Source organism: Pangasianodon hypophthalmus, chromosome 25 (genome assembly GCF_027358585.1).
Source record: "Pangasianodon hypophthalmus isolate fPanHyp1 chromosome 25, fPanHyp1.pri, whole genome shotgun sequence".
Lineage (NCBI taxonomy): Eukaryota > Metazoa > Chordata > Actinopteri > Siluriformes > Pangasiidae > Pangasianodon > Pangasianodon hypophthalmus.
This window is the reverse complement of record NC_069734.1, coordinates 18,633,868-18,647,261: the sequence shown is the minus strand read 5'-3', so window position 1 is coordinate 18,647,261 and position 13,394 is coordinate 18,633,868. Positions and strand designations below refer to the sequence as shown.

Here is a 13,394-nt window from a genome sequence, read left to right as displayed (position 1 = left end):
TTTGTACCTTTTAGAACAACAGAACGCCTCTGACAAAGATTCTATAATAGTCTGTATTCTAGAACCCTTCCAACCACCACTGTACTTTTTAGAACACTTCCAAATAAGTGTCCCATAATCTAGAAACCTTTGAACAAACATCCCACATTCTAAAATCCTTTCGTCAAGGATTCCATGATCTAGAGCCCTTCTAAGAAGCATTCTGCATTCTAGAACCCTTTCGTTAAACATTCCACATTCTAGAACCCTCCCACCCATCCAGAGATTACATCACAGAGGCATCTCCTGTGAGTCATAAGTTCGGATGGAGCCTTGCGCTGTGTTCTCGTCTCGTCCCGGCGTGTGATGACATCACAGCGTTCTCCTGATGGACAGAATGCGCTGTCACGGTTCCACCTGTGCTCATATCTTTATATTAATAATAATAATAATAATTACAAAATGCATCCTGAGAGTTGCGGAACCTCTCGTGGCGGTTTAGGATATTATCACTATATTGGTTTTTTTTTAATACGCAGTCAGAGAGAAGGTTTTTCTCCGCCATGTTTTTCAAACAGAATTATGCGATCGAAGTCCTCGAGAAGGACACGTTCTCGAGAAGTTCTTCTCCAAGAACCTGGAACTTAAAATACTTTTCTGCATATTTGTGACAGATGTTCTCCATGATGTGTCTCTGGATGCTTCTCCCCAGTGAAAGAAGCTACACCCTTTTAGTTTTTTGTATTTTTTTTTAAATCCCCCTCCTCTCCATGATGGAGGAACGCTCCTCAGCTGTCCCATAATGCACTGCAGCACTGAGGTGTGCTGTCCTCCTTCAGAAATGTGTGGAATCAGTGTGTGATTTCAGGCTTTTCCTCTGCTGTTACTGCGTCTCTAACACGCTGACCTCGTCTCCCTCAGTGTCAGTGATGATTAACCCCGAAAGCTTTATCGCAGTTTAAGACGTTCTTACGACATCATGGTGCTAAAACGCTACACTGGAGCAGATTTGTCTGAAATAAAGCCGCTTCCTCCCAGTGTAGTGACGATTTATTAACTAAAGCGGTCACAATATCAACAGCGTGATTTAATGTTCTGCGATTTTTATTTTATTCTTTCTGCTTTTAATCCTCACTGACAGTTTGAGAGAAAAGCTGAAATGTTTTTGTTCCAGAATTACATGAAAAAAATGTGAAATGTCCTGCTGAATGACGCAAACGTTCCCTCTCGAGTGTGTGACCATGCTCTCACTGTGTGTGTGTGTGTGTGTGTGTGTGTGTGTTTTATCTCCAGAAGAAGGAAGGGAGGAATCCTGCCCAGTCTGGAGGATCTGCTCTTCTATACCATCGCCGAGGGCCAAGAAAAAATTCCAGCGCACAAGTTTACTACGGTACACACACATTCGAGAACCCTTCCACTAAACGTCTCACATTCTAGAACCCTTCCACTATACGTCTCGCATTCTAGAGCCCTTCCACTATACGTCTCGCATTCTAGAGCCCTTCCACTATACGTCTCACATTCTAGAACCCTTCCACTAAACGTCTCACATTCTAGAACCCTTCCAATAAGCATCCCACATTCTAGAACCCTTCCAATAAGCATCCCACATTCTAGAACCCTTCCAATAAGCATCCCACATTCTAGAACCCCTCCACTAAGCATCCCACATTCTAGAACCCTTCAACTAAACGTCTCGCATTCTAGAACCCTTCCAATAAGCATTCCACATTCTAGAACCCTTCCACTAAACATCTCACATTCTAGAACCCTTCCACTATACATCTCACATTCTAGAACCCTTACACTAAGCATCCCACATTCTAGAACCCTTCCACTAAATGTCTCACATTCTAGAACCCTTCCACTAATCATCTCACATTAATCCATATGCCAGAACCCTTCTAACCTGCGTTATAGAATCTAAACAGTTCCCCTGGTGTTCATTTATTTAACAAATTATTATGATTATACATCATGATCTCTGTGTGTGTGTGTGTGTGTGTGTGTGTGTGTGTGTGTGTGTGTGTGATGTAGGCATTAAAAGCGACAGGTCTGCGTACAGGAGATCCCCGTCTGAAGGAGTGTATGGAGATGCTGAAGATCACACTGAAGACCACGTCTGATGGAGCTCTGGATCGACACCTTTTTAAAAAGTAACAACACTCACATTACCTTTTGTATGTGTGTGTGTGTGTGTGTGTGTGATATCATGATAAACACTGCTTTAGTTTTGGTTTTAAAGATATCTTTTTTCTCATCTCAGTCCCCCAGTATTGAATTATCCATTATTAATGGCTGATTCAGCTCTCCAGGCGTGTGATTGGCTGCTCGGTGAGCGTCTTCCAGAGCTCATTATTAACTATTCAGCAGTGTTCAGGTGTTTGGTGTCTGACCTGAGTGTTTCAGGCTGTAGGAACTTCTACCAAATGGTTATTTCCATCCAGGACTCTGTTATCCTTCATATATGTTAGAACAAGGGACAGTTTATTTATTTTTATATTTGTTTAAGCGATTAAATACACCAGGAGGGATAATACTCATTTCTGATTGGCTGGCAGTATTCAGAAGCAGGAAGGCATCCAGTCACACCCAGATGAAATGTTTGCATATAAAGCTTCCTGCTGAGATCCTCCATCTGGCCTGTACATCAGACAGAAATAGGGATTACAGGATTATTTGCTGTACAATCTCTAGCGATTATGTAATTACTTCCTTCCCCATCTTGTCTAATGTTGTTTTGGGAGCTAGCAAACATTAGCGTATATAATATATAATGTTTAGTGTTTTTTGTGTAAATCCATGTACAGGTATTTATTTAGGTATTAAAATGCTCAGTAGGGCTGAAAAATATGCGTGAAATGTTTGTGAAGATTTACAGCTTATCGTTGTACTGAAAAAGCGCTGGTTAAAGTAGTAAATGCCCAAATACTGACTTCAGGGTTGTGTCTGTTTGCTTGGATTACTCTCTCCCCAGAGATGATATTGTTCTTCCAGATAGACTGAAAAAATTGTCAGGGTTAAGAGGACAGCTTTTTCCTGGCTCAGATCTTACCTGATTATTATATTTATGGTGACTTCTCTGTGAAAACGAAAGTAAGGTTTGGTGTTCCACAAGGCTCAGTTCTGCTTTTTCCCCCTATATAAGCTGCCACTGTGTACAATTATTCATAAATGTAGTTTTATTGTGTTTTCTTTGTTAGTCAGGTCAATCTTAAAGCATAACCCATCACAGGTTCAAACATTTTATTTGTATACAACGATGCGAGGCATGTCACGTAGCAAAGTAATCACGATGTGATATTTTTCTCAGATTCATGCAGCCTTATGAGACACTGACTCATGAGACTGTACAGGCCTTGTGTGTTTATCTCCATGATGGAATGTAACCATGACAACAAACATAAGAAATAATAGCCAAAACAAAAAGGCTGAGCATAACTAACTAACTAGCTAACTAACTAACTACCTAAATAAATAAATAAATAAATAAGTTTTACAATTTTAAAGTCTCTGTTCAGAATTTTAACATCAAATCAGCTGCTTGTCAGACTTCGTAAATGATATTTAAATAAAAAGTAAAAGGGTATTGTAACAGAGCTAAAATATTTATCATGATATCTATATTATATAACGATTATTTTCTGAGAGTGATTTTTTGCTCGTTATCGTTTGAGTTTGTGTTCAGTATTGTGGAATATGACTACTTGTTGTTGTATCACTGTTGTGTTATATAGTGATATAAATTGCATCTTGGGAAATTAAGCTAGCTAGATTTCAGCATGGGTCGTATTTCAGGAAATCTGTACATACGACATACGACAATAAAATTTTCATTATAAGAAGGAAGTCAGTGTGCAGCTGTGAACAAGTTCCTCGATCCAGAAACCAGAAGTGGAAATGATGATGAATGTTTTCAATATTTCTATTTTATTAGGTATAACTGATGACCAGAACGTACACAGAAAGAGTACAAATTGTTGGAAATATTTGTATTATTATCAGCCATATCTCTGTGTGTGTGTGTGTGTGTGTGTGTGTGTGTGTGTGTGTGTGTGTGTGTGTGTAGATGTGTCCAGAGCAACATTGTGCTGCTCACTCAGGCATTCAGGAAGAAGTTTGTGATTCCTGATTTCCAGTCGTTTGCGTCGCACATCGATGAGCTGTATGACAACGCCAAGAAGCTCTCTGGAGGACAGGTGATGCTGTTATCACATCTGTGTGTGTGTGTGTGTGTGTGTGTGTGATGAGACTTCTGAACATTCAGGGTATTAGCTTGCTGATAAAGAAGAGGCTTTGTGTTAATGTTGTGTTGTGTTGTGTACTCAAAGCATCGCTGCCAACCCTATGTGGACTTTGAGGAAGAGAACAACCTCCAAATTAATATACACATAAAATTCTACATGACTATAATTAAATGCAGAAAGGACATTGTTCATATCACACTCTCCGGTGTCACCCAGAAGAGGATGGTTCCCTTCTGAGTCTGGTTCCTCTCAAGGTTTCTTCCTCATGTCATCTCAGGGAGTTTTTCCTCTCCACAGTCGCCGCAGTCGCCTCAGGCTTGCTCACTACGGATAATTCTGTCTAACATCTAGGACTGTTTTGTTTCTGTTTGCATGTTTTTGTTTCTTATGTTCTGTAAAGCTGCTTTGAGACAATGTTCCCTGTTAAAAGCACTATACAAATAAAATTGAATTGTGTTGTTGTGTTGTTGTGTTGTGTAGGTGGCAGACTACATCCCCCAGCTGGCTAAGTTCAGTCCTGATTTCTGGGCCGTGTCTCTCTGTACTGTTGATGGCCAGAGGTAAGAACTGGCTAGTTTTTCTTTTATATATAACGAATAAAACAGTGTGTGTGGTGCTGTTGTAGGAAAATAATCAACACCCGGGTGGTGTGACGGAGTAGAGTTACGGTCACCACGAGTGTTTTATTCCTCTTATACCACAGCAATTTGCCAGCGATTAGAATTGTTCAGCTTTTCCTCTGACCACTGACACTGGAGACTCCTTCCATAAATGTTAAATAAACGTCTCCTTGCTTTAAGTGTGTAAATCTGTTAATAAAATCTGTTAATTATTAGTGGATCGTCTGATGTACCAGTTCCTACGAATGAGCTGTTACTATAGAAACGAGCACATTAATGTAAATAATCTGTTTTACTTTCGTTTGTTGTTGTTTTTCACAGACACACAGCAGGTGACACCAAAGTGCCGTTCTGCCTGCAGTCGTGTGTGAAGCCGCTGAAATACGCCATCGCCGTTCACGATCACGGCACCGAGTACGTGCACCGCTTCATCGGGAAAGAACCCAGCGGACTGCGCTTCAACAAGCTGTTCCTCAACGAGGATGGTGAGACACACACACACACACACACACACACACACACACACACACACGTAAAACCCCTCACATACATATATACATACAACTTACACAGTAACGCTTATCACAGTTTCACTCTGTCACTCTGAGCAGATATTAATCATCTCTGATGTTTAATATTAAATGTTTTTATTAAATGTTTTATTATTTAATAAATGTTTTTATTAAGTAGTAATTATTTTTCACAGATAAGCCACACAATCCGATGGTGAACGCAGGAGCGATAGTCTGTACCTCACTCATCAAGGTAAATCCTATTCACACTCTCTTATAGTGATGAGAGAAGTCTCTTCCTGTTCTAATGATCAATCTTTAATTCAAAAAGAAAAGTAAACTCCTGGGACTGTTGACTTGTTGTGTGCGTGACTTAAAGGATTCCGAGTTCATTGGAGAATAATTTTTGTTGTGTTGTTGCCGTTTGGCGTTACTGCGTTCACACATCGTGTGTTTATTTTACAGCAAGGTGCCGGTAACGCAGAGAAGTTTGACTATGTGAGTAAAATGAATTCATATGGAATTAAACAGTCTGATTTCCAACACAACCCGCTTTCTAAGTGGACCACAGGGATTAATACTGTAAATAAATAAAGATGTGAACACGTGGAAGTGCAGCTCTGACACTGTTTGTGTTTCTGCGTGGTAGGTGATGAACTTCATGAAGAAGATGGCAGGAAACGAGTATGTGGGCTTCAGCAACGCTACGTGAGTCTCTGCTTTCTCTTCACTCCTTTACAGAAGATCGCGGCGTGAACTTCAGCAGCAGCTCGTGGTTTTGGTGTCGCAGGACGACATTAATAGCAACAAAGCCTCAAACAAGATGAAGTCGACACGCTATCACACTTCACTCAGGCTGTAGGCATCTAATCTAGCAGTCAAGAGATGACGACACGCAGTCATCCAGCGTACAGTCTAGCAGCTCGTTCTGAGCCGTTTCAGACGAACCTTCGTTCAGCTCTGTTCGAGGTTACTATTATTATTAACCAGGGTTGCCAGGTTTTAGCAAATTTCCAGCTCAAAATCCACACAAAAGACTTGAAACTAGCCCAAAAAAATTGGGAATTGGAAAAAAGTGAGACACGTTTGTCGTCTTTTTCTCAGCATTTGCGCAGTGAGATAAATATTTCACATGTATTTCTGATGCACAAACATTATCCACTCCACTAAATCTCACAATAGAAAAGGTTCAGTCCATCATACAAACACACTGTCTGCACTTACACTCTGCCTTTTTTGTGAAATTTATTACATGTAATTCCGATTACTTGCTATAAATCAACATCTTGGTGGACGAGGAGTGATTTTAAACTAACCCAATCTGGCAACCCTGTCATTACCTGTCCTGACGCTGCGTCTCCCCCGAGCATGGGGCAGCGTGATTCCTGCCCCTGTGGAGCTCAGATTAGCGCTTGCTGCAGTTCCCACTTTCACCACTAGGTGTAATAAGAACTGTATGGAGGAGAATGAGGCAGTGACGCTGCACCACGATTACGAGCAAATCAACACAACATGAGCTCACATCTGTCACATAGCGACGCTTTAAAATCGCCGCTCACTCAGAAGAAGTATTTAATATTTCAGCGGAATTTAAAACGTATCGAGAGGTGAATAATTTGGTGTTGGTGTGTTTTGTCTGGTCCAGGTTTCAGTCTGAGAGAATGTCTGGAGACAGAAACTTTGCCATCGGCTACTATCTGAAGGAGAAGAAGGTCAATTAATAATAATAATAATAATAATAATAATAATGGGCTTTATTATTTCACAGTAGAATTAGATTAATGTTTTATTATTTATATGATTATTTATGACACTTTTATGAATTACTCGTACCCTGTTTTCCCCCTGCAGTGTTTCCCAGAGGGCACGGATATGACCGCTATCCTGGACTTCTACTTCCAGGTCAGGCTGAATTTTTATTTATTAATTTATTTATTTATTTTACTCACCTCTTTCTTCTTTTACACTTCAGTACTATTACATTCATATAAGTCCTTTATTTACATAAAAACAATAATTTATACTTTAATCCGTAATGCTTTTAGATTTTAATTACATTTAAATGTTTAGTGGTTCTGTAACGTAATAGGTTTTTATATATTTTTTGATGGATTTTGGTGGTTTGTATAAAATATTTATTATTTAATCTGAAAGCTTAAAGAGTTTGAAACCAGAAAGTCTTGGCATGTTGGCATATATGAGAGTTTCATTGTGTGTGTGTGTGTGTGTGTGTGTGTGTGTGTGTGTGTGTGTGTGTGTGTGTAGCTATGTTCTATAGAGGTGACGTGTGAGAGTGCTAGCGTGATGGCGGCTACGTTGGCCAACGGAGGATTCTGTCCAATCACAGGCGAGCGTGTGCTGAACCCCGAGGCTGTGAGGAACACGCTGAGCCTCATGCACTCCTGCGGCATGTACGACTTCTCTGGCCAGTTCGCCTTCCATGTGAGTCTCTCTCTCTCGCACACACACACACACACACACACATATATATATATATACAGTATATATAAAACATAGTTCTGTTTTTGTTCAGTTCACATAGTTACACAGCTAGGAGGCCACACTCCAGTCACACAGAGTTATATTCTGTGTGTGTGTGTGTGTGTGTGTGTGTGTGTGTGTGTGTTGTAGGTGGGTTTACCAGCGAAGTCAGGTGTGTCTGGTGGTATTTTATTGGTGGTTCCCAATGTGATGGGTATCATGTGCTGGTCTCCTCCTCTGGACAAACTGGGGAACAGCGTCCGCGGCATCAAGTTCTGCACGGTACCCCGTCTGTCTGTCCGTCTGTCTGTCTGTCTGTCCGTCCGTCCGTCCGTCTGTCTGTCTGTCTGTCTGTTCGATGCGCTCTCCTGTAAAGAAAACGTGTTCATGGTGTGAAGGATAAGCTGACCGAGCGCTCATCTGCTACGCTTACAGAGAAACTTTAACTTCATTCATCATTTTATACATAAAAGTGTGTAACTGTCTCATAACTTCGGAATAGCGTTTAAGTGTGTAGTTAGGTCTGAGGTCTGAGTACTGATGTGTGTAATTACAGTATTAAATCCTCACTGCTGTAGCAGATTAATGTATGTACTGTACATATACATTCATATGTGATGCATTGTCTTTGTTTTTGTGTGTGTGTGTGTGTGTGTGTGTGTTCAGGATCTGGTGCAGCTGTGTAACTTCCACAACTATGATAATCTGCGTCACTTTGCTAAGAAGCTGGATCCTCGGCGAGAGGGCGGAGACGAGCGGGTGAGTGACACATCCGTCCTCCAATCACAGCTGCCCTCTCTCTGTAACCTCATAAAGCAAACGTCACTGACAGTCCAACTTCTCCTTTATTTACGTCTTAAAGCTAGAGTGTGTGTGTGTGTGTGTGTGTGTGTGTTAGCTATAATATTTTTTCTCTCTTCCAGGTGAAATCTGTTATTAATCTGCTGTTTGCTGCCTACACAGGGGACGTCTCTGCACTGAGGAGGTCCGCACACACACACACACACACACACACACACACACACACACTTGCAGCACCTGTCTCACCTATAGCCCATGGTACACTTTCCTTCCCTGCATCCTTTCTGACACACCGACCCTCTTTGTGTGTGTGTGTGTGTGTGTGTGTGTGTGTAGGTTCGCTCTGTCCTCGATGGACATGGAGCAGAGGGATTATGACTCCAGGACGGCGCTCCATGTGGCTGCTGCTGAAGGTACTGACAGCTCCGCCCCCTGCTGGCTGACAGCTGACTGCAGTTACACTGAAAAGCTGGAAAATATCAGTCTTTCCTCATCTGTGTGTCTCAGAAGTAGCTCTGATTGATTGTTGCAGTGTTTTCTGCCCCCTAGTGGTGGAGGAATATAACTCTACAGGCACATATTTATGATGTCTGTGTGTGTGTAATCACGAGAATCATATTATTACAGGGGTTTGTTCAGTGCGGTTGGATGTGTGTGTTTTGCAGGTCACTCCGAGGTTGTGCGCTTCCTTCTCGAGGCGTGTAAGGTGAACCCCGAGCCCAGAGACAGGTAAGAGCTTTTTTTTTTTTTTTATCCATTTATAGCAACATTTATTGTTAAGGAACGTCAGTGAAACCAACCTCTCTGTTTTTTCTCTCTCTCTCTTGAAGTTAATACGAGATTAAAAAAAATATCAAAGCTTGTCATGTTACTGAGAAACCGCAACAAAAGTGTCCTGAAGAAAACTTTATCTGATACCGGAGACTCCTTCCAGAAATGTTAATGTTAATGAATGTTTCCTCACAGAAAACTTTACCATATCAGCGATTTTTTTTTGTGGAGCGTCCGCCGTACAAGTGCCTGTAAATGAGCTGTTTCTATAGAAAAAAAACTCTGCTAGTGTTTATTCAAGTTTTACAGAGTTTATTGTTCCTTTTTTTCCCGTTTTTTTTTTTTTTTTTGGAGCACAGCGTGGTTTTTAATCACAGGAGAATTATCTAGCTGCCCTGGGCTCGTACCGATTTCAAGCTGAGTGTGTGTGTGTGTGTGTGTGTGTGTGTGTGTGTAGGTGGGGGAACACACCCATGGACGAGGCCGTACACTTTGGTCATCATGACGTTGTGACGATTCTGCAGGATTACCACAACAAGTACAGTCCTCAGGAGCCCAGCGCTGCCGGGGAAAAGGAGACGGCAGAGAAGAACCTGGACGGCATGCTCTGAGAGTGTGTGTGTGTGTGTGTGTGTGTGTGTGTGTGTGTGTGTGCGTGCGTGCGCGCCATGTTCCTGTTGATTATCTCAGTAGACTCTGTGTAAGTATGTGATCACGTGTTTGTGCAGAAGTGCGTATTTATAATGGATCTTGTTAGACGTGTGTGTGTGTGTGTGTGTGTGTGTGTGTGTGTGTTGTGGTGTTGTGTGATGCTCCACTGGGTTGCCAGCTTGGTGAAATTCTGCTCAGTGTCATTTCTGTCTCTATTTAATCAGGAAACATTGACTATAAATAAATCAATATTCTAATTGTTGCTATAATTTCACGACCGAGGATTTAAAACCTCTCAATCTGGCAACCCTGCGACGTTCTCACACTGTTTCCCTTTACTGCAGGCGTGCTGTTTATCCACACACACTCCGAATGTGTTGTATATTATGTATAAGTGTAGTGTTAGATATTGGGAAATATTTACAGTCGTAGTTTTTGTTTTTTTTTTGTAAGATAGTTACAGAAAGGAGGATTTTAGATTTTCAGGCTTGGGATCGTGGATGAGCTTTTATTCGAACGCATTGTTGTTTGCATTTTTAATGGATTTTAAAGGGTTAACGGTATAGAAATGCATCAGTAATCACCAACACAGTACATCACAATATTCAACATGAAGCAGGGATTTCACATTCATTAAAAAATGCACGTAAACATGAACTTCTTGCTTGGAAGATCTCCAACTGTAAAGACACGCCCCCTTTTCCACAGTCATGTGACTCACGTCAAATGCGGTTTCGACTTGCATGAGGTGAATAAAAGTGATCATAGGGAACACAGTTCAAATCTAAAATCCTAAAATGTTTTCAGTTTGTACCTTTAAGGGAGCTTTTAAAGGCTCCATACAGAACTTCAGAACAAAGCGTTTCGCTCTCAGCAGTAGAACCCGGTTAGAAAGCTATTTCTCACGAAGTTAACGCTAAGCAACGTAACGGACGAAGATTACAGTATTTTACAGACAGAACAATGGCTTCTATGTGAGTTGTTTGTAAACCCGGCGAATAAAAAACAGAAATCAGTTATTGTGATGTGTCACAGGTGTGTGAGGATTTTAACACGTGGCTCAGCCAATCAGATTGTAGAACTGAAACAAACTGTTTTATTTAAAAAAAAAAATTAAAGGTGCATTAGGTAAGATTTTTTTCTAAATTTGTAAAGATTAGGTATAGTACGTGGAGGTGAATATGATTTGAACTATTTATTCATTCCTTGAGCCCGCCCCTCATTCCCACCCATGTACACAAAGCTCCGCCCCCAGAACCTACAGTGGTAGAATTAGCAAGGACTGTCATGACATCACTTCCATATTCGGCTGCTTGAAAGCCGAGTGATAACACTATAAACACGCGCAAATTACGGCTCGAGCTGATTTATGAGAATGGTTGTGAGAAAAAGCGTGCCTTCGCTGTCCTGTTTTTCTTCGTAATGAGCTCTCATGAGCTTTTAAGCTCCGGGTTTAGCATTTAACCTGCGCTACATACGTACGATTCTGTGCAGCTGGTTTATCCAAATTTACTCGATTGGCTCTCTAAGTAATAAAAACGTATCAACTTGATTCATTATATAAAGCTGTCGTTCATGTCGTTTAAGTTGCGTCCAGCTTCATGCTCATCGTCAGTAATAAATGACTCCATCTTGGGGGAAAAACTCGTGTCAGTGTTTATTCTGGTTTTACTGCGTTTCTTGTTACGTTTTTTTTTAAACACAGGAGAATTATCTGGCTGCCCTGGGTGCTTACTGATTTCAGACTGAGATGTGGGCGGAGTTTAGTGACGTTAAAACGCGTCTATATAATGACTGACGAGCGTCATCTAAACACAACAATCACTCTGGACCATAACACAGTTTTCCAAACGGTTTTCTCAGCCACACAAATACACTTTCATGGCTTATCGTGCTCCATTTTGGAACAGGCTGCCTCCAGAGTGTGTTTGACGAACTCACACATAATGTACAACTCTAAAGCGTTCTTATTTATACACCTGGGGTGTGTGTGTGTGATCTTTCCTCACACACTTTATCCCGGAAGTGTGTGAGCGTGTGTCTTCTGTGCTGTAGTTTAAAAGTGGGTTTAACCTTGTATTATTGTGATGTACTGTACTGGTGATTATGGGCTGGTGTGTGTTTAGCATGTGATTGTACAGGATGCTTCGTTTTGTGTGTGTGTGTGTGTGTGTGTGTGTGTGTGTGTGGTTTTAGTGACTGAGGTCTTTTCTGAATGCACTGAAGTGTGACAGATGAGTTTTAGGGACCAGAGAACTTGAGACAGGAGGCAAGATGTTGTAAAGACCAAATCAGACTCACAGCAAGTTTGTTTACTTCTTTGTGTATTTATTTATTTGTTAGATGGAAATGACTTGAAACAAATGAACAAAAAAATCCCAAAAGAAATTCCAGCCTGGAGATACTGATCACACGGATCTGTCGGTGAGAATAATCAGTGGATTATGTTTGCGTTTTTTACATTTACAAAGGTACTAAAATATACTAAAGGTATGTGATCTTATCCGTGTAAGACATCAGCATCAGGGACACTAGCTGTCTTCTAAACACTGTTAAATTGGACACTAGTGTCCTTATTAGTGGACATAAAAAACACATTAAAAAAAAACACGTCATTTAAACACAATATCTTGATCATATTGTAAACTGTGATATGTGAAGAAATTCTAACTACATGTCTGTTATATACAGTTGAGGTCAAAAGTTTACATCCCCCTTTCAGAATCTGCAAAATGTTCATTATTTTACCAAAATAAGAGAATCATACAAAATGCATGTTGTTGTTTATTTAGTGCTGACCTGAATAAGATATTTCACAGAAAAGATGTTTACATAAAGTCCACAAGAGAAAATAATAGCTGAATTTATATAAAAATGACCCCGTTCAAAAGTTTACATCCCCTTGATTCTTAATACTGTGTTGTTACCTGAATGATCCACAGCTGTGTTTTTTTGTTTACTGAGAGTTAAAATAAAGTATAAAACTTTTTGAATTTGAAGATCAGGGTAAATTTAACTTATTTTGTCTTCTGGGAAACATGTAACTATCTTCTGTAGCCTCTGAAGGGCAGTACTAAATGAAAAAATACGATATTTAGCCAAAATAAGAAAAATGTACACATCTCCATTCTGTTCAAAAGTTTTCACCCCCCGGCTCTTAATGCATGTTTTTTCCTTCTGGAGCATCAGTGAGCGTTTGAACCTTCTGTAATAGTTGCATACGAGTCCCTCAGTTGTTGGAAAGGGTTCAAATACACAAAAATGCTGGAAAACCAAAGAATTTGTGGGACCTGAAGGATTTTTCTGAAGAACAGCAGGCAGTTTAACTGTTC

At 40.6% G+C, this 13,394-nt stretch overlaps 1 protein-coding gene across 3 annotated transcripts in view; it reads left to right on the top strand.

Moving 5' to 3' along the window:
• glsa (glutaminase a) overlaps positions 1 to 13,102 on the top strand; it is an 18,288-nt gene extending 5,186 nt beyond the window's left edge. Inside the window, exons 2-18 of one of the 3 annotated variants that reach the window (XM_026910488.3) lie at positions 1,279 to 1,369; positions 2,017 to 2,135; positions 4,049 to 4,178; positions 4,707 to 4,786; positions 5,168 to 5,331; positions 5,553 to 5,611; positions 5,824 to 5,856; positions 6,008 to 6,066; positions 7,004 to 7,070; positions 7,210 to 7,260; positions 7,624 to 7,800; positions 7,990 to 8,121; positions 8,506 to 8,598; positions 8,763 to 8,824; positions 8,977 to 9,053; positions 9,306 to 9,369; positions 9,869 to 13,102. In XM_026910488.3, the coding sequence (XP_026766289.3) occupies positions 1,279 to 1,369; positions 2,017 to 2,135; positions 4,049 to 4,178; positions 4,707 to 4,786; positions 5,168 to 5,331; positions 5,553 to 5,611; positions 5,824 to 5,856; positions 6,008 to 6,066; positions 7,004 to 7,070; positions 7,210 to 7,260; positions 7,624 to 7,800; positions 7,990 to 8,121; positions 8,506 to 8,598; positions 8,763 to 8,824; positions 8,977 to 9,053; positions 9,306 to 9,369; positions 9,869 to 10,022 (1,612 nt within the window). In that variant the 3' untranslated portion in view covers positions 10,023 to 13,102. Of the gene's footprint in view, positions 1 to 1,272; positions 1,370 to 2,016; positions 2,136 to 4,048; positions 4,179 to 4,706; positions 4,787 to 5,167; positions 5,332 to 5,552; positions 5,612 to 5,823; positions 5,857 to 6,007; positions 6,067 to 7,003; positions 7,071 to 7,209; positions 7,261 to 7,623; positions 7,801 to 7,989; positions 8,122 to 8,505; positions 8,599 to 8,762; positions 8,825 to 8,976; positions 9,054 to 9,305; positions 9,370 to 9,868 lie in introns of all 3 variants that reach the window. The other 2 variants (XM_034299604.2, XM_026910486.3) reach the window with 2 other exon arrangements.
• The last annotated feature ends 292 nt before the right edge of the window (positions 13,103 to 13,394 follow it).